The sequence below is a fragment of the Acomys minous genome (assembly GCF_964271855.1).
Source record: "Acomys minous genome assembly, chromosome: 9".
Lineage (NCBI taxonomy): Eukaryota > Metazoa > Chordata > Mammalia > Rodentia > Muridae > Acomys > Acomys minous.
Window position 1 is genome coordinate 19003825 of NC_140490.1, and position 25082 is coordinate 19028906.

At 51.9% G+C, this 25082-nt stretch overlaps 1 protein-coding gene across 1 annotated transcript; it reads right to left on the bottom strand.

The window, feature by feature from the left end:
- Window positions 1-260: 260 nt before the first annotated feature.
- Window positions 261-23464, bottom strand: TKT (transketolase). Its single transcript, XM_084793924.1, has 14 exons — window positions 23233-23464; window positions 13972-14089; window positions 12974-13087; window positions 12213-12310; window positions 9014-9205; window positions 7961-8079; window positions 5950-6143; window positions 5200-5364; window positions 4250-4406; window positions 4016-4146; window positions 3052-3135; window positions 2867-2960; window positions 1777-1899; window positions 261-546 (listed from the first exon to the last, which is right to left on the bottom strand). Exons 1-14 carry the CDS (start codon window positions 23337-23339, stop codon window positions 371-373), a joined length of 1872 nt encoding a protein of 623 aa, XP_084650050.1. The 5' UTR covers window positions 23340-23464; the 3' UTR covers window positions 261-370.
- Window positions 23465-25082: the final 1618 nt, after the last annotated feature.

Here is a 25082-nt window from a genome sequence, read left to right on the forward strand (position 1 = left end):
AGCCAAGAGGGAACCTCACAGCCTCCTTTAGGGCACACTGGTGAGGGAAGGGGCTTGAGCCTAGTGTGGCTAAAAGGCAGGCTGCAGTGCCTGGCTGTGGCTGGGAGGGCGCAGTTTGAGCTTTGGTCTGGGGAGGGGATTCCTGAATCCACCCAAATCCTGACCCTAAGCAGAGAGGGCCAGCTACCTGCCCTTCCCCCAGTTCTTCCCACAACTGCCATTTGGCTGTGTTCACATTAAAGAAAAAGAGAGGCTCAGGATTAATTTTTCTCAAAACATATATTTATGTCTCCTCTCAGTACACCTTTGAGCACCTTTGCCAGAACCTCCAGGAATGTGCAGTTCCCCCACCCGGCACCCCAGGTCCTCCCTAGCCCTTGGTGACAAGGCCCTTCACAGCTTGCACAATGGAGTCCTTGTCAATACCGAACATCTTCAGCAGCTCAGCTGGCTTCCCACTCCGAGGTACTTGGCCAACAGCTAGGCGAGTGACAGTGACTCCAGGTTCACCCATCACGGCAGCAGATACTGCCTCACCTATGCCACCTGAGCAAAGAAGAAGTCAGAGAGGTCTTATCCCTGGGCACAGGCACCACCCACCTTGCCAGAGCAGACATCACTAATCTGCCAGAGGATTGTCGCAAACTAGCATGACCTTGGACTTCTGATTCTTTCAATTCTACCTCCAGAGTGTTGGGATTACAAGCATAAACCTGCCTGATTTTATGCAGTGTTGGGGACTGAACCACAGCTTCATGCACACTAGCAAAAGACTACGAATGGAGCCCCACACTCAGTTTTGTCTGTAGCTTTGACTGGCCTATTCTAGATCACAGTGGCCTTGAATTCAGAGAGTCACCTGTCTCTGCCTTCTGAGTGCTGGGATTTAAAGGGATGTTGCCACGTGTCACTTAGCTTTATGTAATTAAAGTTTTCCCTAAATGAGTGTTTTGCCTGCATGTCTGTGAACCACATACATGTCCCGTGCCCTCAGAGGTTAGAAGAGGGCATTGCAGATGGTTGTGATGTGCTGTGTGGGCGCTAGGGATTGAACAAAGGTCCCCTGGAAGACTGCTAAGCCTTTCTGGCTCTTTTAATATGTTAAGTATTTCTTTCTTTTTCTTTTTTCTTTCTTTTTTTTTTTTTTTTTTGGTTTTTTGAGACAGGGTTTCTCTGTGTAGCCTTGGTTGTCCTGGATTCACTTTGTAGACCAGGCTGGCCTCAAACTCACAGAGATCTGCCTGTCTCTGCCTCCCCAGTGCTGGGATTACAAGCATGTGCCACTATGCTCGGCTAAACATTTATTTATTTAGCATGTGTGTGCACACATGTGTGGTACAGGTGGAAATCAGCTTGACTCCCAGGAGTTGTGCGCTTGCTTGACCTAAGAGTCTAAGCTCATCTCTTCCTCAGAGGCTTCTGTAAGCAAGAAGTGGCACGTATGCACAGAAGATGCTTGTAACGGACACAAAATGACACCCACTATTGCTTTTCCCCTCTGCTTCTGTCCAATCATCTTACTGCCTTTATCTGAGGCCCAGGAGCTCAGCTGTAGCCAGAAAACCCACAGCCTTATCCAGGTACAGCTGAGACTCGGCTTCTTATGAGGTTCTGGGCGTTGGCTGAGGGACCCGGGCAACTCATAGCTGCTGGCTGGCTCAGCTGCACAGGGCCCTGGCAGGCCATGTGTGGCAAAGGCAGACTGTCCACCCTTGGCTTCCTGACCCTAGCCACGTTCTCTAGCCTCCCTTGCCAGCCTGGTACGGCCCCAGTTACCTTCGTAGTAGTGGTCCTCCACCGTAAGGATCCTGCCTTTGGTGGCTCGGGCACTGTCAAGAATGAGCTTTCTGTCCAGGGGCTTGATGGTGAAGGGGTCCAGAACACGGATGGAGACCTTCTCTGTGAGGGAAGACCGGGGCACGGCTAAGAGACAGGCTGGGCCCTGTGTTTTTCCCCGTGGTAGAACGTCAGTGACCTCCTTAACCTGAACGGGGTCACCTTGGGCCTAGGAAGAGCTACTCTTTGGGGCTAGCCGTCTGGCCTCTTGCTCTCACTGTTGAGTCTTTGCTTGACAACTCCCTCTGGGAGGGAGACTGTGGTCAGCTGTGTGCCCCGTGGGCTGTTCAGGGAGAGAACAAGGCTCTTTTCCTCCTACGCCTTTGAAGATAAAGGGAGGCCTTCAGACGTCTGACCTAAGGTAAAGGCCGATGGGAGAAGAGCTGTAGCCAGCGAGCTTCGCAAAAGAAAAGCTAGGAGCTCAGCATACCTAGCTGCTTAGACACCCTGCTTGGGTGAGACTGTCGTGGCCTCTGGGGCCTGCCTTGCTACAGCCTCAGTCCCGTTCACCCTAACACTGCACAAGCCAACAGAGGTCACCTAACCAAGCTATTGCCTATTGCTCTCTGGTTCTCACAGCTTGAGATGTGACACGCCTGGTGATCCTAGATCCTATTGAGAGGGGGCTAACACCTGTCCCTGCAACAGCACTAGCTAACATACTTATAATAATAGTATTTAGTCTCAGGCCACACCTCAGTCCTCAGGATGGTCATAAAGGCTAAGCACTAGTTTACAGATGGGGAAACGGAGACACCACGATGGTGAATAATTCGTTTAACTAGTGCTCAGCTGAACTGTGATTTTATAGTTTCACTGGCAGGCTCCAAGGCCTCTGACCTGATACACTGGGGTCACAGGGTAGGGACTATAGACACCAGTCCAAGAACTCAGCATCTTGCTAGACACGGTGTCACAGTTCAAAGGGTGGCTTCAGTTATTGTCATCATCACTTACCTAGAGGTTCTGTGTAACCTTTAACCCCAAACATGTGCTCAGTCTGTGACCTTCCCAGTCACCTTCCCCTTACCTTTCTTCAGCATCTCTGCAGCAGCCAAGGCCTCGTGCAGAGTTACGCCGGCCCCGATCACTGTCACCTGGTCATCCTTGCTTTTCAGAACCACCTGGGGATGGCATGGGGACAGTGAAGTTCAGGGGTTAGGGGTCAGGGTAGCGGCAAGGTGGGTGGCTCTCTGGGGTCTGAAAGGCACTGACCTTGCCTTGGCCAACCTGGAAGTCCTCATTGTTGCTATAGATGATGGCGTTTTCTGGGCGGCTGGTCCGGATGAAGCAGATGCCCTGAGAACGGAACAGATAAATTGAGCAACAGGACAGTTTAGACCTCAGAGGGTACAGTTTTCTTTTCTTTAAAAAAAAAAAAAAATTTACTTCTTATGTATACAGTGTTCTGCCTGCAAGTACACCTGCAGGCCAGAAGAGGGCATCAGATCTCATTACAGATGGTTGTGAGCCACCATGTGGGTGCTGGGAGTTGAACTCAGGACCTCTGGAAGAGCAGTCAGTGCTCTTAACCTCTGAGCCCTCTCTCTAGCAGTTTCCTAGAGGGCCGCTCTTCCTAGATACAAGCTTCTTTCAGCCATCAGGCAGTTATAAACTGGGTACGGCCTTTGTGTCCTGGCCCTTATAGCAGGGAGGTGGGGCTTGTTCTCTGTAGCTGGCACCTCTGAACACATGACAAGCATCCATAGGCTGGCTAATCTGACTGGAAGCAACCTCTAGAAGGTGGCCATGGACTAGCCTAGCCTCTCAGTGGGGCTACTCCCCAGAATGCCTCAATAGAGTTGGCCCCTGCCTTAGGCGATCTGCCAGTCTGTGGCAGATCTTGGTCAGGACTGTGAGGCTCAGTTTACTCTGCTCAACTAAAGGAGGGCAGACATCAGTGGTCACATAGGCAGTGTGCAGATCAACAGGCCATGCCTGCCGTGACGTATTAAGAACGGTATGTTTCAGCTGGGTGTGATGGCACATACCTTTAATCTCAGGATGCAGGAGGCAGCTATAAACAGGTATGTTTTATTTTTCTGTTTCATTTAAGCTATAAATACCAGGGACAAGGTCAGGAAATGCCTGCTTGGATAGGCAGCGAACAGTTCTGCTTTGTGCCGCCCTCTTCCTCTATGGAAGAATTAGCTTCAAAAAGAACAGCCACATGACTAACCTTTGTGTTGGCTGCTAATTCCACTGCCTTCTCTGTTGCAACTCCGTCGCTTGGGTAAAAGACGGTAGACATGGGGACTGACCGAAACATGGCCAGGTCCTCCAGGGCCATCTGAGAAGGCCCATCTTCCCCTGGAGCATTGGAAAGAAGCAGCCGATGATTGGTACCTTGGTCCCAACAACGTCCTCCCACATGCAAGGAAGGCATCAGTGTTAGCATCCGGTCTAAACTCACCAATGGACACGCCGCAGTGGGAGCCGCAGAGGTTGATGTTGCTCTCAGAGATGGCTGCCATGCGGATCTGGTCGAAGGCTCGAGTAAAAAAGGCTGCAAAAGTGCTGCAGAATGGCACTGTCCTGTTGCGTGTGGCACAGCCTACGGCAATGCTCACCTGAGGACCAGAGGGGCAGATCAGCCCTGAAGCCTCCATGGGCCACACGCGGAAGGGGAGGAGCTTGTGACCCTAACATGCCAACTCATGGGAGATGCCTGTATACCTGTGGACTCTGAAATCTGTTCCCCAACCCCAAACTCCTTTAACTTGAAATATCATCTCTCTCTCTCTCTCTCTCTCTCTCTCTCTCTCTCTCTCTCTCTCTCTCTCTCTCTCTCTCTCTCCCCAACAGCTGTGGCTGTCCTGGAACTCTCTTTGTAGACCAGGCTGGCCTTGAACTCACAGAGACCCACCTGCCTCTACCTCCCAAGCGCTGGGATTAAAGGGGCATGCCACCATACCCACCTTAAAACTCTTAAATCATTTCCCTTTGACACCATGTATGGTCACAATCTGTAATCCCAGCAGTCAGGGTACGGCGGGATCAGGAATTCAAGCTAGCCTTAGCTACATACTGAAATCTAAGATATCCTGGGCTACGTGGGAGCCCCATCTTAAAAAAAGGTTTTGTAGGTCAGCAAGTCCCCTTTGCCACCACAGCTGTCCTACATACAAGCTCCTCACATGCGCAACTGTCCCCTGAGAATAACCACACCCCCAAAGTGGCTATCAAAGATCAAAAGCCAATGCTGCTTTTGTGGTTTCTTTGAGTTGACCCGTGAGTGGCACTTGGCATTGCCAATATGGCTGCCCAGGGGAGGAAGAGGGAGGGCTTCAGCTTACTGCCCCCCTGTCATGGCAGTCCTATAGCTGTGGCTGGCTGTGCCCCTCTGCCTACCCTGGAACTCACCATGTTTTGCTCGGCAATGAAACACTCAATGAAACGGTCTGGGTGCTCCTTTTTGAAGAGCTCCGAGAAGGTGGAATTTTTGGTGTCCCCATCCAGGGCGATGACGCGGTCACTGGCGTGGCCCAGCTTGGCAAGGGCCAGTCCATAGGCCTTCCGGGTGGCTATCTGTGGGGAGGAAGAAAGGCCCCTGAGTACCACTGAGGCGCATGCAGGGCTCAGACCTGTAGACTTGTCTGACACCTGGGGATTTTGAAGATGCTTCTGAGGGACAATATGGCAGCAGAGGGCGGGCAAGGTCATAACATGTGCTTGTAGCTCCAGCTCTACGGAGTCAAAGGCAAGAATATGCTGAACTTGAGGCCAGCTTGTGCTACATAGTGAAACTTGGTGTCGAGAAACTGAAAACGACAAGCGCAAGAAAGGGAGACAGAAAGCAAATAAGGCCAGTAACACCCGGAACTGGAAGGCAAGGGGCCGGGAAGGCTCGGAGCAGGCTGCACAGGTTCACTCAGGGAAATGCCTCAGATCAAGACAGCTCTGCCCAGCTTCACCAGACCCACGAAACGGCCCTGAACTCTGCAATCGTTTCAACTAGAAGCTTGCCACGCACCCTGGCCTCTGAGCCTCTGCAGGCACAAGCTCCCCCTGGCTTCCCTCTTTGCCACAGCTCTCCAGAAGGCACACCTTAGCCTGGACTTTGGGAAGCCAAAGAAATAGGCCCACCCTAGTTCCTAGGAGCCAACCAGGTACCTTTTCCCCCACTTTGTAGTTGGGTGGGGTGGGCATGTGGATGTTCTCAATGTCCACTGAAGGGGCATCCTCCTGAGGGGGAGTGGCTAGGATCTTCTTTTTGCTCTGGACCTGGCTGTAAATCTCCTGGATAATCTGGTCGGCCATGTTTTTGGGGAGGGGCTTCCCATGCCAGGACTCCTTGTCTTCGATCCCTGTAGGCACGGACAGAAGGTCAGGGAAGACCGCCCACAGAGGACAACCAAGAGAACGGTGATGTCACAGAAAAGAACGGGGCACCATTAGGGTGGCCGATGATGTCTTCTATATGCCCACTGCCCAGGGAAATAGCTCAGCCTAGATGAATGGGAAGAGAAGGAACCATGTGTGGGCAGACGTGTGTCCCCGTTGTCACTGTCCCTGCAGGCTGTTGCAGAATATTTGATCCCACTGTGATCCCTGAGATTGGGAACTATAAATACCTGTCTTTTGTTTGGCTTGGTTGAGCCCTAGCACACACCTTTAATCCAAGAGCTGTCTGTACACAGGATATAGTAAAGTGAACCCTAGGTCAGGAGGCGGAGCAAGAAACCAGCTGACAGGGATTAAAGAGTAGGAGGGACTTGGAGTTGAGGGGTATTTAAGACAGCGTGAGACATGGCAGGGCTCTTTGGCGCACTGGCTCTTTAACCTGGGATTTTACCTTAGCTCTTGAGCTCCTCAGCTCCTTGACCTTGGCTTTGGGGCTTTGGGCTACCAAGCCTTTGGCCTTAAGGGTTTTTTTTTTCCCTTTTCCTCCTGGGCTGTCAGCTAGTAAGCCTTTGGGGCCTTTTCCATCAGGATATGAGCTGAGTAGGAAGGTCAGCTGGGTGCTTTCTCTGCCTCTCTGAGCTAGCAGGTTTACACCCCAGCATCTGTCTCCTGAGTCTTTATTGGTAAAATAGAACGATTAGGATTTTCTTTTAAAATAACAGCAGGTTCCTGCTACATTCTCCACAGCCCATACGGAAAAGTCTGCTGGAGAACTCAGGCTCAGCTTTCTGGGGTAGTTGCGAGGAAGCTGAGGACCGAAAGGGACAGAGAGTAGTACTTCTAACTTAATGTGTCACATTTGTGAGCAGAGTGGGGGCCCTCCCGTCCCCTCAGAGCTCCACCATGCAGGGACTTAAGCTGTCAGTGTTGCCCAAGTAGATCCAAGATGAGAGAGACTAAGCCTCTCAGGAAGTACCAGGCAGCTCTGAGGTACCTTCAAAGCCCTGAGTGGGTTCTAGGGTTAACTGAAATCCTCAGGCTTGGCAGCAGCCACCCTCATCCACCACACCATCTTACTTAGCCCCCTTTTCCTTTTTGAGACATAGTCTCACGTAACCCATGTTGGCCTAAAACTCCTTATGTAGCTGAAGGTCACCTTGCTCTCTTTCCACCTCCAGCACCCAAGTGCTGGGACACAGGTATATATATATACCTGTGTATACACACACACACACACACACACACACACACACACACACACACACACACACACACCACATATTCCCGGTCCTATTGTTCTTTTTTATTTCAACCATTTGAACTGGGGTGAGATTTCCCACTGTCTCTGATCACTTAGAGCCTGATTTTTTTCCCCATCTTTAGAGCAGGCAAGGGTTAAACAAAGTCTTGGGATGTGAAGTTCGCCCCTGGTGCTGCAGAAGGGCTATGCCTGCTTCACTCTCAAGTAGGGAAGCTTCGTCTAGGGACCTGTAAAAGCCTCTGCCATGCACTACTTCATTGCATTTTCTTGAGGAGAATTTGGGTCTTCCTAGGAGCTCCTGGACTGTTTTCTTACTGTGTTACACTGCAACCCAGGGCAGATGGTCAGAGCCAGCTGGGGGACTGTACTAAGGTAGTGTACAGGGGCTTTTTCACTCAGAGAACCTTCTGTCCGTCCATACCCCTCAGTTGAGACCAGTTGCTTTAGGGAACAGCCAAGGGCAGGCATTTTTCCAAGCACAAGGGTCACTGTGAGGGTGGGGTAAGCTCACACACAGACCTGAGATCCCACGGCCCTTGAACGTCTTAGCAATAATGGCTGTCGGTTGGTGCTTGGCCTGACCAAAGGCCTTGCACAGCTCCTCCACGCTGTGTCCATCCACAATGATGGTGTGCCAGCTGGGGACAAAGGGAGCACACGGTAAGGGGGCAGCCAGGTGCCAGAGTACCCAGAGAAGCCCTCAGGGGAAAGATGTGGCCCAGCATCTGGGAGCTTGTCTGCATGCCATCCCATGGCCAAACTCCAGCTGGAAAGTGTTAAGAAGACATTTTCCAATCTGGACGGACTTTCTTTCCCCACATTATCTTGTTTCCTTTGGTTACTTTTAATTTCCCTCCTTCCAAATAATTCAGAGCTTAGCTCATGCCCTGCCTCTTCCATCCTGATCCACTCATTTCCTCCAAAGAGCGGTTTTGCACACAACACACTGGGTTTGGAACCCACCCGTTATTAGATTCATAAAACGTCTGGCTCGGGGCTTGTTTGGAGGACACACCTGACCACGGAAACTGCAAGCATGTTACCTAACATCTGTCAAGGAACTGGGACAGGTCTGTGGCCATGGACACCTCATCACTGTTAGGGACTGAAGCCAGGGCCTTGGGCATGCTAGGCAAGGGCTTTACCACTGAGCTGTGACCTCACCACCACATGCCCCCTCCACACCCTCAGCCAGTGTGGCACCTCAGAGCCCCCAAGCTGCAGAGCATCTTGTCTTTGGGGCTGAGGGGGTAACACTGAGGTGAGGAGCCCTCAGGCTGGCACCTACCTTCCTTGCTTTGCAACACTGGATTCAGCATTCATTGTCACCAAAGGCTCAAGTGCCGAAAACCTGACACCATTTCCCTAGCCGAGGAAGCCCCTTCCTGCTCTCTAGGCTGGCTGGGGTTGGAATAACCCTCTCACGTTCACCTTTGCCTCATGTCCTTTACTGACTGAGTTGGCCTCACTGACTGAGCCTCATGAGCAGATTCGTGTCTAGGTGGCAAGCTATGCAACCACGTAAATAAACTTGCTTTAAAGAGCCCTCTCAGGCCACAGCCTCACACGTACCCAAAGGCCTCACAGCGCTTCTGATAGATGTCCACCTGGTGCTGCAGAGGGGCTGGCTCACTCTGGCCCAGACGGTTCACGTCAAAAATGGCAACGAGGTTGTCCAGCTTGTAAATTCCAGCAAAGGCCATGGCCTCCCAGACAGAGCCCTCGGACACCTCTCCGTCTCCCAGCAGGCAGTACACGCGGTAGCTGTGGACAAGAGGCGGGTGGGAGGGCCGGTCCCCCTCCCCTGGGAGAGTAAAGCCCTCAACACCATCCCCTTCCCAGGAAACCGACTGGGTAGAGGTGCAGCTATGGACAGCAAGCAGCAGGGACACGGAAAGGTCAAGGTCAACAGCATCACTAGGACCCTAGCGCTCAGCTCACACCCAACCTGGAAGCTTCCAGGAGCCACAGGACAGGCTGCCGAGATGACGGGGACCTGGCTGACAAGAGTCAGCGTTGGGGCTGTCAGGGCAAGAGAAAAGCAAGGAAGAATGGTTGAATAGGCTTGAGAGGCCGGCTCCCCGGCAGGGACTGGACAGATGGGACCCTAGGAACCAGGGTCATTCCACCAGGGGGAAGAACGGGGCAGCTGCTCAGCACAGGGACCAGATAGGCTCTCCTGAAGTCCCAAGACTTGTCCTGGACCTTCTCCAGTGGAGCTTTCTCCCCTCACTACAGGCAGAGTGTCAAGGTAAGACGTCGGGATACATCGCTCAGAGCAGAAGTTTTGTTGGCCCCATGAGAGGATGGGGTGGAGAGGGGGTGGGGCTAGAGGCAGGGGACTGGTTCAGAGACCCAGCCAAGAGTCACTGTCTCCACCATGGGCCCACCTATGGCTGGTGCTGGGCCCTGAGCTAGTGAGGCCCCAAATCCACAGAGGAGAAGAAAAAGCATTCATGTGAGTCAAAGGACTTGTCTGAAGGTTACAAACATGTCTGACTGCACCTTGGCTGTCAGCTCCTTGCTATGTACAAATGCACACAGAAGGATGGGTGTTAGGATTGGGGTGGGGTACCCCTATACCTTGCCCGGTGTCCAGCTGTGTGGCTCTGCCTGCCCAGGCTCACAGAGGACACAGACGCCCTCTAGCTGCTCCTGAGAAAGGCCCTCATGCTGGCTGGTGGTAGGCCCAGAGCCAAGCTGCTAGAGCCGTCAGCATGACTCAGCACTCCCGCAGGCTCAGGCCAGAGACTTCCCTTCACGTCTCCCTGCCTGGGGCTTCTCTGGTAAGGTGTCTACTAGGTGGGGCCAGGAGGAGCCCACATTTCAGTCATGTGCTTTTCTGAAACTTGGCTCTCCTCAAGCTGTTTTTTTTTTTTTTTCCTCTCCTTACAGGTTACCACAAAGGAGCTCTGGCCTGATACAGCAGCTTCCCAGGAGGACCTCCATGATAGGACCCAGAAGGGCGGGCATGAGGGGACCCTGACCTCCAGGAAGAGCTCTGGAGGTAGAGTGGCTGTATCCCATCCTCAACCCACTCCCAGAAAGTCAGACTGGAGCCAAGCAGGGTGACAGCATAGCCTTGTACCTCACGATCAGAGACAAGGCTGGCCCCACATGGTCGAAAGACTAAGGTGGGGAAGCAGTGTATCCTAAGGTGTTGTGTGAATAGATAAGGGCACCCAGGCTAACCCTTGGTGGAGATGCCCCATCTGTCAAATGGTAGGGATTTGTACTATACTGTGATCTGTCTGAATGCCTGTACTAGCATCACTGTCCAGAGAAAACCCCCCGGGACTCTGATTTATTGTCCTTGAATCCCAAAGAGTAACATACCAGCAACTTGAAAACACTGAGAAACTTGTTTTTTAAAACTGTACCAGTGTTGACGAATAAATGTACTTAAGAACAAACAAAAAATGTTTAAAGAGCTTGCAGGGAAAGAATGCCAGCCACCCACCTGGCCCTATCTGCATGCCACCTCTGGGTGCCTAGCTGGGCCTGATAGATCTCTTGGTGCCTCGGCTGGTCCACCCACCCCCGGAACTGTCTGAGGGCCCAGGCCTCAGCCGACTCTGGCTCTAAGCCAAGCCAGCCTCTGGGAACGCACGGGAGCCCTTCTCCCTGCATTGCCTTGTTCTATTCTGTCTTTCACAGGTGATTATTTCACTGTAGGGAATAATTAACTCACATCACTGGTTCTCGGCCAGATAAACCGTCCTTAAGCACACACCTCAATTCTGAGACACTTCACCCCAGAGTGAATCATTTCTGGGTGTAGCTACACCAGCCCTAAAGCTCAGCTGTGATGCCGGGGACCCTGGACTGAGAGGCTGGGTCCTGCAAGCTCTGGGCTCTCCTAGAGAGATTCAGAAGTCTCCACCTCCAGGGAACTTCCTAGGAACAGTCAGTGCTCCCCAGTGTGGGGGCAGGGCAGTCAGGCTTCCTGCGGCCAGCTGTCCTCAGAGCCACCTGGCTGTGGCCACTCTTTTACTCTGGTCTTCAGGGAAGTGGGATGTCGTGGGCTATAGGGCAGTCCCCTCCAGCCCTCCTAGGCAGCTCTGCTCACACAGCACCTGGGGACTATGAGTGTGCCATCCGGCCACCCAGAGCAAGACCAGAGTACGTGGGTAAGTGTTCTCTGTAAGTGTTCACCTGTACACCCCTCCCATCTCTCAGGGGCTTATCCAGGGGCAAGCCTTGTTCCCACATGGCGGACCGGAGGAAGCTGTTCTGACCGGCACTTACTCCTAGCAGCCTGTACACTCTGCTTCCTAAACACAATCTGTCCACAGCAGATCACGTGGCTGAAATCTGTCCCAGAGGGCATTGGGAGTGCTACAAAACCACCTGGTGCCAGAATAGCTACCCTAACTACCAGGCTCTACCCACCCAGTGCAGCCTCTTTACTAGCCCTCCAGAACACAATTTAATCCTGTTCGGAAGTAGCCAGGCCAGGCTCCTTGGTACCTAGCCAGACAGGAACGGAGAGGCAGTCTCCTTGGATACTTCCAGGGTCCTGACACCAGACCAAGGATGTGTGGTAGCGCCATGTACTTAGGGAGCAAATCTGGCTTGACAGCCAGACTCTGGGAGGGTCCCCTGAGTCTGTCCCATCTGAAAAGGGTGCTGGCCTGGTTCCCATCTTCAGGGCTTTAAGGTCAGAAGATGGGATGTGTTCATTTTACATAGCCCCAATCAGGCAAGAAGGGGAGCCACAAAGGACCCCTTCCCAAAGTGACCAAGGGTAGGAGTAGGGAGCGGGGGTTACCTGGCTTTGTCGAAATATTTGCCTGTGTATGCCATCCCACAAGCAGCTCCCAGACCTTGGCCCAGGGAGCCAGTGGCCACATCAGTGAAGGCTTGTTTCTGTTGTAAGAGAGAGCCCCAGTTATTCAAGGGCCCAAGTAAAGAGCTGATTGTTTCCAATTCACCCCGCCCCTGGGGTCCTGGATTCTCTTGGTCATGGCAGTCAGGACAGCATTGCCACCCAGAGCTAGTGAGCCACTCTTCTGCAGAAAGTCCTTCTGGAGACTGAGTTTGTTTGTTTGTTTTTGGTTTTTCAAAAAGGGGTTTCTCTGTGTAACCTTGGCTGTCCTGGAGCTGCTTTGTAGACCAGGCTGGCCTTGAACTCACAGCTGGCCTGCCTCTGCCTCCCAAGTGCTGGGATTAAAGGCGTGCGCCTGGCTCAAGGCTGAGTTCTTGATCCAGACCACAGAGTCACTAGGGGAGAGGGTTCACTTCTGAGCCCTGTCCTCCAGTGAGCTGTGTGACCTCAGGCTGGGTACCAAACCTCTTAACACAGCTTGGCGGCTCTCCAGGGGCCTCTCTCCTTGAGTGGTATTACCACCTCATGGGTTGGGGGCTCCTGTGGGGAAGGGAAGCTTGGCCCCTGTGCTGAGGCGAACACAATGTGCTCCCATCCCACAGCCTTCCCTCCTCATCACAGTTGGCTCCTCTCCCTCATGCCTCACCCTCATGCCTGGGAAAGGAAGATGACAGGTCCAGGAGGCCCCCTGTTGGGTGACTTACCGGGACAGGATGCCCATCCAAGTCAGAGCTGATCTTCCTCAGATTCAGCAGCTCGGCCTCCGGCAGAAACCCAGCTTCTGCCCAGACTGCATACAGGATGGGTGCTGCATGGCCCTGTGGGGGGCGAGGGGTGCACAAGGGAGCGGTCAGAAGCTGAGCTACTGAGGCTCTTCCAGCTCCAGGGCCTGGCTGAGCCGGCTGACCAGGCTATCCACTGCAGATGAGGAAACTCCTGAAGGCCGCTTCTCCTCTTTTTTCCCTCTCCAGACTCTTGGTTTTCAGCCCATAGTTCCCACAGCCTAGAGTGGGTAGGCACCATGACAGGGCACAGCTGTGCCGCTGGCTGGCTGAGAGTCCAAAACCTTAGCAGGCAGCCGCCACCCTAATCCCTGCTTCTGGTGCGGGACATACTTGGGACAGACTTCTAAGCCCTGTAGCCTGCCCCGGGGAGGCCAGAGGCTGTTGAGCCAGGCCAGAGGACAGGGTGGTTTTCCAGCAACTTGTGGTATGGTTTGCAGCTGTGAATTTTACCACACGAGGAAAGACCGACATGGCGTCCGTCCACACTCCCATACTGCGGTGGGCTGTCACTCACAGGGAAGGCAAGCTTTGGCCAACTTCAGGATGCTGGCACAAAGTAGAGGGACTCAGGCAGAAGGCAACAGAGGCTCTCCAGACCTAGATCTGAGTGCCACCTGTCAGCATCAAAACTGAGCACGCACCAGCAGAAGAGCAGGTTCCACTGCCTCCTACCCATCTTTGAAGCATCTTTCTGATGGACCAGGCTACTCGAAGATTAACCCATTAGTTCTGGGCATTGGCTCCTTAGCTCGAGCACAATTTACCAGCTCTGCACCAGGCATGAAGGACGGAGGAAGGCAAGCAGGTGGGCGGGGCTTAGACTGACCGGTGGGTCTTCTCCAAGACCACTCGCCATTCCATGGTCCTTACAGGGCCCAGCCTCGGGCAGGTGTGGCTGGCAGCATGGAGGCTCTTACCTTGGAGAGCACAAAGCGATCATTGTGAGGGTTGCGGGGATCCAGGGCCTTGTAGCGCATTGTGTGGAAAAACAGGACAGCCATGATCTCGGCGGCACTGCAGCATGATGTGGGGTGGCTGTGGCCAAGGAAAGAAAGACATGAGCATCATGGCCCTGAAACCTAACCTACAACATCCACTGTGGCCATGTGTCAGGGGCCTGGTCCATCAGAGCCATGTGCTCCTGTTCCTTAGAAACATGGTAGGGGTTTCGAAGAGGCTACTGTTGATGGCTTAGGATCTAGAATGGCTAGTGAGTACCTTCCAGAAAGTACCCAGTGTGAGGGTAGAGCTTAATCCCTACCTAGGAGCTCCTAGAGGACATCTAAGGATTCAGCTATGGAGGGATGGCACCTCTACAACTGATCAAGGAGCCACACCCCAAAGAGGCCGCCCAAAATCCACTTGTTAATGAGGAACATTCTGCCCACCCCAGGGTCCCTTGGGGCTATGGGCAGAGGGGAAAGGAAAGGTCTGTAAACCCGAAACATCGGACCTTAGTGTTCTGGTTGCGTTTAGAACAGACACTCAGAAAGCTAGCACTTGGAACCATGAAACACACAAGCTCATCTTCCACACAGGCTATCATAAAAGTAACATACTCTCCCCTCCCCCACCCCCCATGTGTGGAGAGCTGAGGTGGGGTGAGGCTCGCCAAGGCAAGAACCTGCCCTTCCTGCTGTGGAGCTGTCCAGTCTCTGCTTAGCATCTTGTTTTGATAACGGAATGGTTTCAGAAAGCACAAGGATTATAACCTAGAGCTCCTATTAGCTCAGGTGTCACAGGCTCGCTTGATTACCTGGTCCCTGGCCCCCAGAATGCAGCCAGAGGCTGCAGCTCCTGGCTTGTCCCAGAATCTGCCTAGCCACACTCTATTAAGGTCAGCTTCCCACACATGCAGCTGGGCTCAGCCCTGATACTGTCACTCCAGTCGCTCCACACTAAAACATGCCAATACCAAGCTCAAGGGCACATGCAACCCTCGGTGGGACTCACACCAGCGGCTTCCTCCCCTCTGGGGCTTCCCGTCAGTTAGAGGTCAATGGCTCTCGGCATAAGACGTGTTAGTAAAGGAATCCAGAACTATCCATGCTGGTTTAGTCCCCACATTCCCAACACACAACAGCCTCATACTTAACCATCTCTATGAACTCCTGGTCATGAGGGAAACACTACACCTGAAAAGAGGGAGGTGACGACATGTAAACAGGAAGCTCTTCCCCAGCTCACAGGGACCCTAATCCCTTGCCCCCAGACCAGCTGCCCCCGCCCCCACTTCTGAGTGCAGCCCAATTCCTAAAATGACTCAGCTCATACCGCTCTTCCAGAAGATCCAAGTTCTAATCCCAGCCCCAGGGGCTCCGACACCTACACTCGTATGCACATACCCATACACACAACTAAAAATAAAATAAGCCTTTAAAAAGGCCGGGCGTGGTGGCGCACACCTATAATCCCAGCACTTGGGAGGCAGAGGCAGGCGGATCTCTGTGAGTTCAAGGCCAGCCTGGTCTACAAAGTGAGTCCAGATAGCCAAGGCTACACAGAGAGACTCTATCTCGAAAAACCAAAAAAAAAAAAAAAAAAAAAAAAAAAAAAAAAAAAAAGCCTTTAAAAAAAGAACGCAATTTGAGGGGGTTGGGAAGCGTTGAGGCTGTATGAGGAAGCCCCAGAGAGAAGCAAGATAGGAGCGGGAACTCCGCCTACTGACCACAGAGAAATTGTAAGGCAGTGATGTCTGTGTCAGAGTGCCCTGGCTCACATGGAGGCGACATAGAAGAGAGCCGAGGAGTTCCACAGGAACAAACCATTGATTTAAGCTCTCCTTACACATCCGGCCAGCTGTGATGTAGTTTTTAAACCCATTAAGTGAACCTATGTGTCCTCTGAGTGGGACATATGGGTTGCATCACAAAGGATGTATGGGACTCACCCCCGCCCCTGGAGCTTGGCTTCTTTGTTTATGAAAGGGGATGCTGTGCTTGGGGAGCCCAGTGAAAGCTAAAATAGAGTGCTACTGGTGGCTGAGGGTGCAAGGCACCACACCTCTCGGGGGCTTTACTCATCTATAGGCCAAGACTCTCAGTTTGGAGCCAGGTCCAAGTAACAGTTCTCCCAGGCACCTGCTTCTCCCCACCTCTGGCCTTCTCCAGATCACACACAAGCTTCCTTGGCCCCCTCACCAGGAGGGCTTCCAACTCAACAGCAGTTTTTTCTGGTCTCAGGTTTCCCTGTAGGAAAGGCCAGAGAAGGGGCCTCATGGTTTCTCAGTGAGTGGACAAACCAGAGAGGCCAAGAGCTCACTGTGGCCAAAGGGGGACAGGAAATGGCAGCTAAGACCAAGCTGCTCAAGTACAAGTGGACTGAGTTTCAAGAGAGCAGAGATCTGTACGATGCATGCTCAGGTGTATGGAAGTGCATGCACGGGGGAGCCTTGGTGGTCTTTCCTCATGTGCTATCTATCCATGCTGGTTGATTTTTGAGATAACTCTCCTTGGCCTGGCACTCACCAACTAAACTGCAGCATTATGGGCGTGTATATACCACCACACCCAGCTTCTTTACACAGGTTCTGAGGGGCCGCAGGTGCTAACAGTTCAGCTAGGAAGCTAGCTCCAGCACAGCCAGGACTACAGAAAAACCTTTAAAAAAGGAGTCAAAAGTTGGCTAGAGATCTGCCTGCCTCTGCCTCCTGTGTGAAGGATTAAATGCCTGCACTACCACGCCTGGCTGACTTTTTTTTTTTTTTTAAATGAGAAGAGCAATACCAGAAACAGTATTTAGAGCAAGGTGTGGTAGCATATGCCTGTAACCATAGCATTCAAGAGGCCCAAGCAGGCAAAGCCTGGCCTACATTAAGACCCTGTTTAAAAAAAGAAAGGACCCTGTTTTCATTGGTGTTTTTCATAACAGGGTTCCTCTGTGTGGTCCTGGCTACGCTGGAACTGGAACTACATCTGCCTGCCTCTGCCACCAGTGCCCAGTGTTGTTCTTCTAGGATAATGGAAGATAAGGAAAGATAAGACAAAGTGACAGGGCTGGAGGGATGGCTCAGAGGGTAAGAGCATTGGCTGTTCTTCCAAAGGTCCTGAGTTCAATTCCCAGCAGCCACATGGTGGTTCACAACCATCTATAATAAGATCTGGTGCCCTCTTCTGGCCTGCTAGCTCACATACAGGCAGAGCACTATGTACATTCTTTATTTATTCATTTTTGGTTTTTTGAGACAGGGTTTCTCTGTGTAGCCTTGGCTGTCCTGGACTCCCCTTGTAAAGCAGGCTGGCCTCGAATTTACAGTGATCTGCCTGCCTCTGCTGCAATTAAAGGAGTGCCCCAGCACACCCGGCTCATAAATAAATCTTAAAAAGAAAAAGTGACAAAGAAATCTCCTCCCTCCATGACTTGTTTTTTGAGATGGGGGTCTCTCATTGAACCTGTAGCTCACCAACTGGGCTGGACAGGCCCCTGGGGTCCTAACAGCTGGATTACAGGTGTGCATTGCCACACTCACTTTTTACACGGTGCTGCGGATCTGACCTCAGGTCCTCATGCTTGCACAAAGCTTTGTTTTTAAATGCACATATTCGTTAATTTGGGTGTGGCAGCACACCTGGATTCTCAGCACTTGCAAGGCTGAGTTCCAGGCCAGTCACGGTTGTATAGTAAGGTCTTACTTCTTGGTGGTATTGTTTGGGTTTTTTGTTTGTTTGTTTGTTTGTTTGTTTGTTTTTGTTTTTCAAGACAAGGTTTCTCTGTGTAGCCTTGGCTGTCCTGGACTCACTTTGTAGACCAGGCTGGCCTCGAACTCACAGTGATCCACCTGCCTCTGCCTCCCAAGTGCTGGGACTAAAGGCCACCATGCCTGGCAAGATCCTATTTCTAAATAAAGTCTGGGTATCAGAAAGAAGTCCCTCAAACACCGAGCTGATTCCCACCCAAAACAAACCTCGTCCTGGACCTCAAACCATTTCTTCAATCTTTGTCCTGTTTGACGTCTTCCCAGCCAGCACAACTGTACTGATGTTAGCACACATCAAGTGTGACGAGCTTCCTATTTTGAGGCTGGGACTGTCAGGGTCCTCAGAAGCCAAGTGACCTGTCCAGAGACCCAATGCCTGCCATCAGCAGGGTTGGGGCAAAATCAAGACGCTAAGAGAAACTAGTGCGCGAAGAAGCAAACTGTGTGCCATACACGGCAATAGTGAACTATAAACGGGAGTGAAGCACGGACAAATCTCCATGTTATGCCACGTGAAAGAAGCCAGACGCAGAAGACCTCATTCTGTCCAATTGCATTATGAAATACCCAGAAGAATTAAATTCACTGAGACAGGAAATCAGACCCAGTGTGGGAAGGGGAGGAAACTGCAGACAGGCAGGAGAGAGCTTTCAGAGGCTAGGAAAAGCCCTAAAATTCAAAGTGATAAATTCACTAATTTCAATGACTATGTAGATTAAAAAAAAAAAAAATCTCAAGATTAGCTGAGAATACAACTCAGTGGTAGAGTACTTGCCTGGCTCTGGGCCCATCCTCTGGTACCACAAAACAAGACAAGCCGGAAGTGTACATTTAAAACCTTTCACTCTGCCAAGTGCCCCTCCACAGAGCCGTTACAGATCTGTCTGTGGAACGAAGAGTGGTGCTGAGAAAGCCCAGTGAAGGAAGTTCTCAGGTGTCTGCACTCCCCAGACGAGTTGAACAGCCTTCAGCCATCACATCTCTCCCCACTCCACCCCCCAATTTGTGGGTGCCCCAATGTGAGGTCTACTCTACTTCCCTTCTAGGTACAAGGACACCCTACCTAAAATCCCAGTGCTGCTCTGAACACTGAGGCACTTGATTCCATAAGCTCTGGAGAGGCTACGCCAAGACCAGGAGCCAGTATGAATTCACAGGAAGCCACGAGGTTGTCTCCAGGAGAGGCTCATCTAATGTCCACCCCTCTTCCCCAGCTTTAAGGAGTCCAGGCCTTTAGCTCTGCTGATTCAGGGTCACCAGGTCAAAGAGCCCAGAATTCGAAGTCCAAGAGCAGCCAGGTGTCTTCAGCCTGAGTTGAGAAACACCGCTGCTGCTGCTGCTGCTTCTGCTGCTGAGGCAATCTCAACCGCTTTGCTCTTGCCTCAGTGAGAGGCAGGCTGATGGCCCCAAGCAGCCTGAAAGGAGAAGCTGGCCCTCGGAAGCCCTTTTGTGCCTGAAGAGGCTGAGTCTACACAGGGGCTAGAGTCATTGCAGGGCCCTTTGCACATTTGGTCAGAAGGTCCCTGAAAGCTAGAGAGAGGAACAGGGAGATAGTTCCAACCACTTCAACAGCAGGGGGAGGGCCCCCAGGGCCTGCTCACACTGACCCCTCAGCCCCACTGATGTGAAAGCCATGGTTTAGAGGTCATTTATGAATTACATACTGGAAGTTTAGTCCCGAGCACAGGGGTGGTCCGGAACCCTGGAAGGTCCTTAGGTGAGCTGAGGTTATGCTTTGCCATGCTACTGTGGTTTGTGAGACCCCACTCACTCTCCGACTTCCTGTTTTGCTGTTTCTTTTATTTTTTTTTCCTCCTCCTCCTGTGTGTGTGTGTGTGTGTCTGTGTTTTGAGACAGGGTTTCTCTGTATAGCCTTGGCTGTCTTGGATTCTCTTTGTAGACCAGGCTGGCCTCAAACTCACAGCGATCCACCTGTCTCTGCCTCCCGAGTGTTGGGATTAAAGGCGTGCGCCACCACACCCAGCTGTTTTGCTGTTTCCTCATCTCACACTTATTCCCACCACGAGCCTAACCCATAGGTGCTGTTTGAACTTCCTGCATCTAAAATGACAAGTTTAAATAACAACAAACCTAACAACCTACTAACCTTTTCTTTGGGCTGGAGAGCAGGAGACTCAGGGGGTTAAAAGTACTTGTTGCTCTTGCCAGGGACCTAGGTTCAGTTCCTAGCACCCACATGATGGCTCACAGGCATCCAGAACTCCAGCTCCAGGGATGCAATGCCCTCTTCTGACTTTCACAGGCAGCAGGCATGCACATGTATACATACATACACACAGCCAAAACACTTAATACACATAAAATAAATCTAAAAACAAAACAACCCCCCCAAAAAAAACCCAAATAAACAAACTTTTCTTGCCTGCTGGGGTGCTGGTGGCACACCTTTAATCCCAGTGCTTGAGAGGCAGAGGCAGAGGCAGAGGAGCCTGGCATACATCGTGAACTATAGGACAGCCAGGGCTACACAGAGAAACCATGTCTTGGAAAACCAAAACCAAACCAAACTAACCACCAAAAACAAACAAACAAACAAACAAACAAACAAAAACAAAACAAAAAATACCTTTTTTCTGTAAAGCCATACTGCCTCATGTATCTTGTTATAGTAATGAAAAGAAAAAAAGACTAACCATCTTTGTATGGTCCTAAGGCTTTGAGAAAGGTAGGATCTGACAAGGACATCTCTGTTCAGAGCAGAGATGGACTAGACCTGTCTGCTGTTCTCTCAAGCCAGGACTGGACCGACCTGTCCTCCCAGGTACTCTCCCCGAAGCTGGGGATCAGAAACCCGAAGGGACCGGTGTATCCTCTGGTGCTCACACAATCTAGCCCTGCAAGGTGAGGGCTGAGAACACCAGCCTCGGCAACCTGACCACTTCGGACAAGGCCACTGGAGTTTTATTTTGTTCAAGCTCAGCTGAGTTGGACCCTTGCGACAGCTGCCTCTGCACATGCCGAGTCTGGCCAGTGTGGGTGCTGCTTCAAGAGAAAGGCCCCAGTGGATGTCCTGTCCATCCAGCTCCCCACACAAAGGCCAGTGTGCTTACTTTCTGTGGCCTGGTGAGGTCTATTGCATACAGGGCCAATGATGTAATCCAGGAAGTCTGTCCATTCGAGACTTCTTGCTATCCTGAAACAGCAACCTGGACCCTGATAGGATGTCCAGCCTCAGTGGGTGGCCAGTGAAGGCTGAACCAAAGTCTTCTATTGTTCCAGAGTATGGGACATATTGATTGGGTGGTCAGTTCAGCTGTCCACAACTGACCAGGTCGGACCTTCAGTAATGCACCTGCCCTCACTTGGTGGACCTCTCTCACTGCCTCCAAATAAACATTCAATAGCCAAAACACACTCAACGTCCCAAGACTTCCTCTAGTATTTCCTGTACACGCATATACTCTTTGCACAAACATTTCAAAATCATTCTTGTGACAGGGGCTGAGGAGCAATGTTACTTCCTTCTGAAGAACAACATTTCTCCAAGTAGTACTTTTCTGCACCTAAAATATCCACCATATATACCAGAACCCGCAAGCCAACACATTCATCCTATTTTTGCATACCCACCTGTTCCATCTTGCACATGGATACATTCAAAGACTTCAATGAATGCCCAAGGCTACATTGTAAGCCTAAGTGTAACTCTGTAGCCAAGAGCAACCTTTTCCCCCCTGGAGACCACCCCTGCTTTAGAAGTAAGGCCCCTTACAGCTCTAAATGTTACTTAATTTCTCTCCAAGCTCCAATTGGCTTGCCCCTGCACCTTTATTCTCCTGCCTGCTGTTGCTCATGTGCCCTGGAGGGCATTCTGCTACAGCAGCCCCACACCAGGGAGTACTAAACAGCCACTGGTTACCAGTTTGGACAGATCACGTAACACACTACATTTCAATGTCTTCATGTGTAAACTGATTATCAGAATACAACTCAAGGGCACTGGGTCACCTCAGGAGCACCCACTTAGCAGCTCCCTGGTCTTGGAAAGGTCACATGCTTCTCCAGCTTGGTAGGCTGCTCTGCCTCTCTGACTAGACTTCAGACCAGAAGAGTCGTAGGGGCCAGTAGAGAACAAGCAGTAAAGGATGTGAGGACCTACTCTGTGCTAAGCTAAGGAGAGGGCAGTGATGAAAGGAAGTCACGTCTTACTTGGGCAGGGAACACCCTACACCACAGGCAGCAAGCTAAACCCAAGGGAGATAACAGGTCCAAAGTATGCACGGGAAGGACAGTGGCAAAGGGCTCCCCAGTTCAAACCTGAGAACCACCTATCTTAAAAAGCATGAGGAGTAGCGGGGCATGGTGGCACACGCCTTTAATCCCAGCACTTGAGAGGCAGAGGCAGGTGGATCGCTGTGAGTTCGAGGCCAGCCTGGTCTACAAAGTGAGTCCAAGACAGGCAAGGCTGCACAGAAAGACTCTGTCTCGAAAATCAAAAACAAAAAAAAAACCAAACAAAAAGCACGAGGAGTAAGTGGTAACCCACACTTAATAAAAGGCCAGCGAGATGTGCTCCGTTAGTAATATGTCCCGTATGGAACTGGCCAGAATCCAGAATCCTGGTCTTTGTTCTAAGCTCACAGCTTGGTTGGGTTCCTGAACCCTCCCTACCCAGCCCCCCCACCCCCTCCCCCGCAAAACATGCCACGATGCCCACACCTCTGTCTCAGTGGTCTTACACCAGACCCGATAGAGACCTCAGAATTTCTTGAAACCACCCAGTGTGGAAATGCCGTTACCCCAGAAACTTCCCTTTCCTCGTGGGACTCGCCTCTTCATTCTCCAAGGTTTGCCAACCTCCTTCCCCTCCAGCCCTCACACTCCAACCTCCTGCTTCCTGTCTGGTCTAGCCTCCCTTGCCCAGGTGGCTGCGTCCACGAGTCACCTCACTGTCCCCACCCTGGAGTCCTCAGCAGCGCCGGGATCCAAAGCAGGACCCCAACCTACATATAACGGGAGTAGGAATAAGTGTGGAGAAGGAAAGCCTAGAAGAGTGGGCCCCTAGTACCCTGCATAATGGTGGGCTCTACAAAGATTCTCTGCTTACGGTGCAAGGGCTGAAATCGCAGCTCTCGCTGACCTTGGACAACGGATCTAAACCCGGGACCTCAGTTTCCCCATCTGCAAGCCAGTAGAACCAACAGGCTGGTGGAGGGGGGCTGGGGCCCACACGTGCGCCAGTTTCTCCCACCAGTAGTAGTCATGGTGGCCTCTGGCATGCAGCCGCAGACCGAGGAGGTGCGCCCCGGTGCAGCGGGAGCGGGAAAGGCCGGGCCGGGTGGAGGCGCTCGCGAGACCGAGGCCCACGCGGCCGAGTTCGGCCGCTCCGGAGCAGCGGAAAGCTCCGCCATCTGACCGCGCCCCCGCCGCCGCCGCTCTCGTGGCGACATCCTGCTGCGCGACACGGAGCCGGCGAGGCGGCAGGACCCGGCTCCCCGCCCTGCCAGAACCGTGCGCTCACCCAGAGCCCGCCGCGGTGGTGGCCTGGATGGAGCTGATGCGCAGGCGATTGGCCGTGTCCTTCAAGGCCTGTAGCTTCTGCTGATCCGGCTTGTGGTAACCTTCCATAGCGCGGTCGGGCGAGGACGAAGACGCCGAGGACAGAGACAGCGGCGACCGAGGTTCAGGCAGGGACAGACAAGGGCCGAGGCCGGGCGCTGCGGGCCAGTGCGTTAAGACTCCTCAGGACCCGCCTATGGGGCGGGACGGGGGCGGGGCGGGGCGCCGGATCACCCGAGACCGACGAGCGGCCTCTGGCCCCGCCCAGCACTTAGTGGACCCTTAGAAGCTGCCAAGCTTGGGGTGTATGTCTAGGCACAGTGTGCTCTGTTGGAATTAGCCACTCACACTAACAGTAGGAACAAAGTAACTTTGCCTCTACTCCAGGTTCTAAGCATGCCTCAGAGTTCTTCGGCTGACTTGGGTACGCTTGAGAAGAGAGAGAGATGTAATTGCACTTTTGTAAGGAAAAAGTTAAGACTTGGCAAGGTCCGTTAAGGTCACAGGACTATCCTCAGCCCCCAAAAGAGCCCAGGGCTTTACCAGGAGCGGGCTGTTTCAGACTACTAGAGCCTGCAGACTAGGAGCAGTTACTAGGAGCAGGCTGGTTTCAGACTACTAGAGTCTACAGACAACAGTGGATTCTTCGGAGAGATTACTGGGCTTGTCCCTGGGTCTGTAGGGACAGGAGCACCTACTGCATTTACTAGACCTGGTGGACCTCCCAGAGTGGAGGTATCAGAAAGCATTGCCATCACAGCCTCTTTAGATCTGTCTCATTGAATCCATGACACACAATACTGTCTCTGGAGGAGGAAGTTGCGTTTTACAGAGAGGAGATGAAGGCAAGCCTGTGGATGGGTGCTGGGCCGAGGCAGAGGAAGGCACCAGTGTAGCCTCTATCCAGGGCCTCTCTGTGTCCTGCACATAGCTCAGACTCCCAGAGTCTCGAATCAACGGGCCCTGTGCTAGTGCGCATCCTTCCCCCAAGTGCTCCCTGTCTGGCCTGTTTCCCAGGTGTCCCAACCAGACTGTGAGTGTGTTATAGTTCCTGCTTTTTGTTGGCCCTAGCCAAAGAGGTGGGCTCTCCTGGTGCCTGTCTGCCAAGGACCTGACCCAAGCCTGGAGTCATGTGGCCTCAGATTGTCCAACCCTCAAAGCCTTGGCAAGTGCCACATCTGTCCTCAGGATGCTCACCAACTGGTCCAAAGAGGCAAGCCCTGGCACCCATTGGGCATTCTAACCCTGTGGCTCTGAGTGCAGCAACTTTTTATTTTTTTTTTAGCCCAGTTCTCCATTTTTCCACCTGTCCAGTGGCACTGCTTCTCCTTCTCCTTCTTCACAGTGGAAAATTATAATCTATTTGGGAATGGAAAAATAAACTAGACAGGTATATGTTTTTTATTTCTGAATGTTCATTTCCATCTATCTGACCACCGTGTCTCTTTTTTTAAATTACAATATAGTTACAACATTTCTCCCTTCTCTTGCCTCCCTCCAAACCCTTCCATGTATCCATCCTTGCTCTCTTTCAACCCTACACAAAGATGTAAAGGCAACTAAGGAATCCTGAGAGTGGGAGAAATAGTCTTCTCCCGGGAAGAGCACACCGATTGGTTACCCAGTACCAAGTGGTCAACTTTGAAAACATACATACATGTGACATTCTACAGACTGAGCAGGTTAGGGTTAGGAACACGTGTGCCTACTTGCATGTGATAACAATATAATAATAATAATAATAATAATAATAATAATAATAATAATAATAATAATAATAATAAAAGCTAACTTCTATGTACCCATCATAGT

What these genes read in the sequence shown, in the direction of transcription:
- TKT (XM_084793924.1), bottom strand. Translation starts at nt 23,339, where the DNA reads ATGGAAGGTTACCACAAGCCGGATCAGCAGAAGCTACAGGCCTTGAAG. An exon ending in AAGCGCTGTGAGGCCTTTGG is followed by an intron (nt 8,080 to 9,013) that starts GTACGTGTGAGG and finishes CTTTGTCCCCAG; the next exon opens with CTGGCACACCATCATTGTGG. An exon ending in TCATTGCCGAGCAAAACATG is followed by an intron (nt 4,407 to 5,199) that starts GTGAGTTCCAGG and finishes TCTGGTCCTCAG; the next exon opens with GTGAGCATTGCCGTAGGCTG.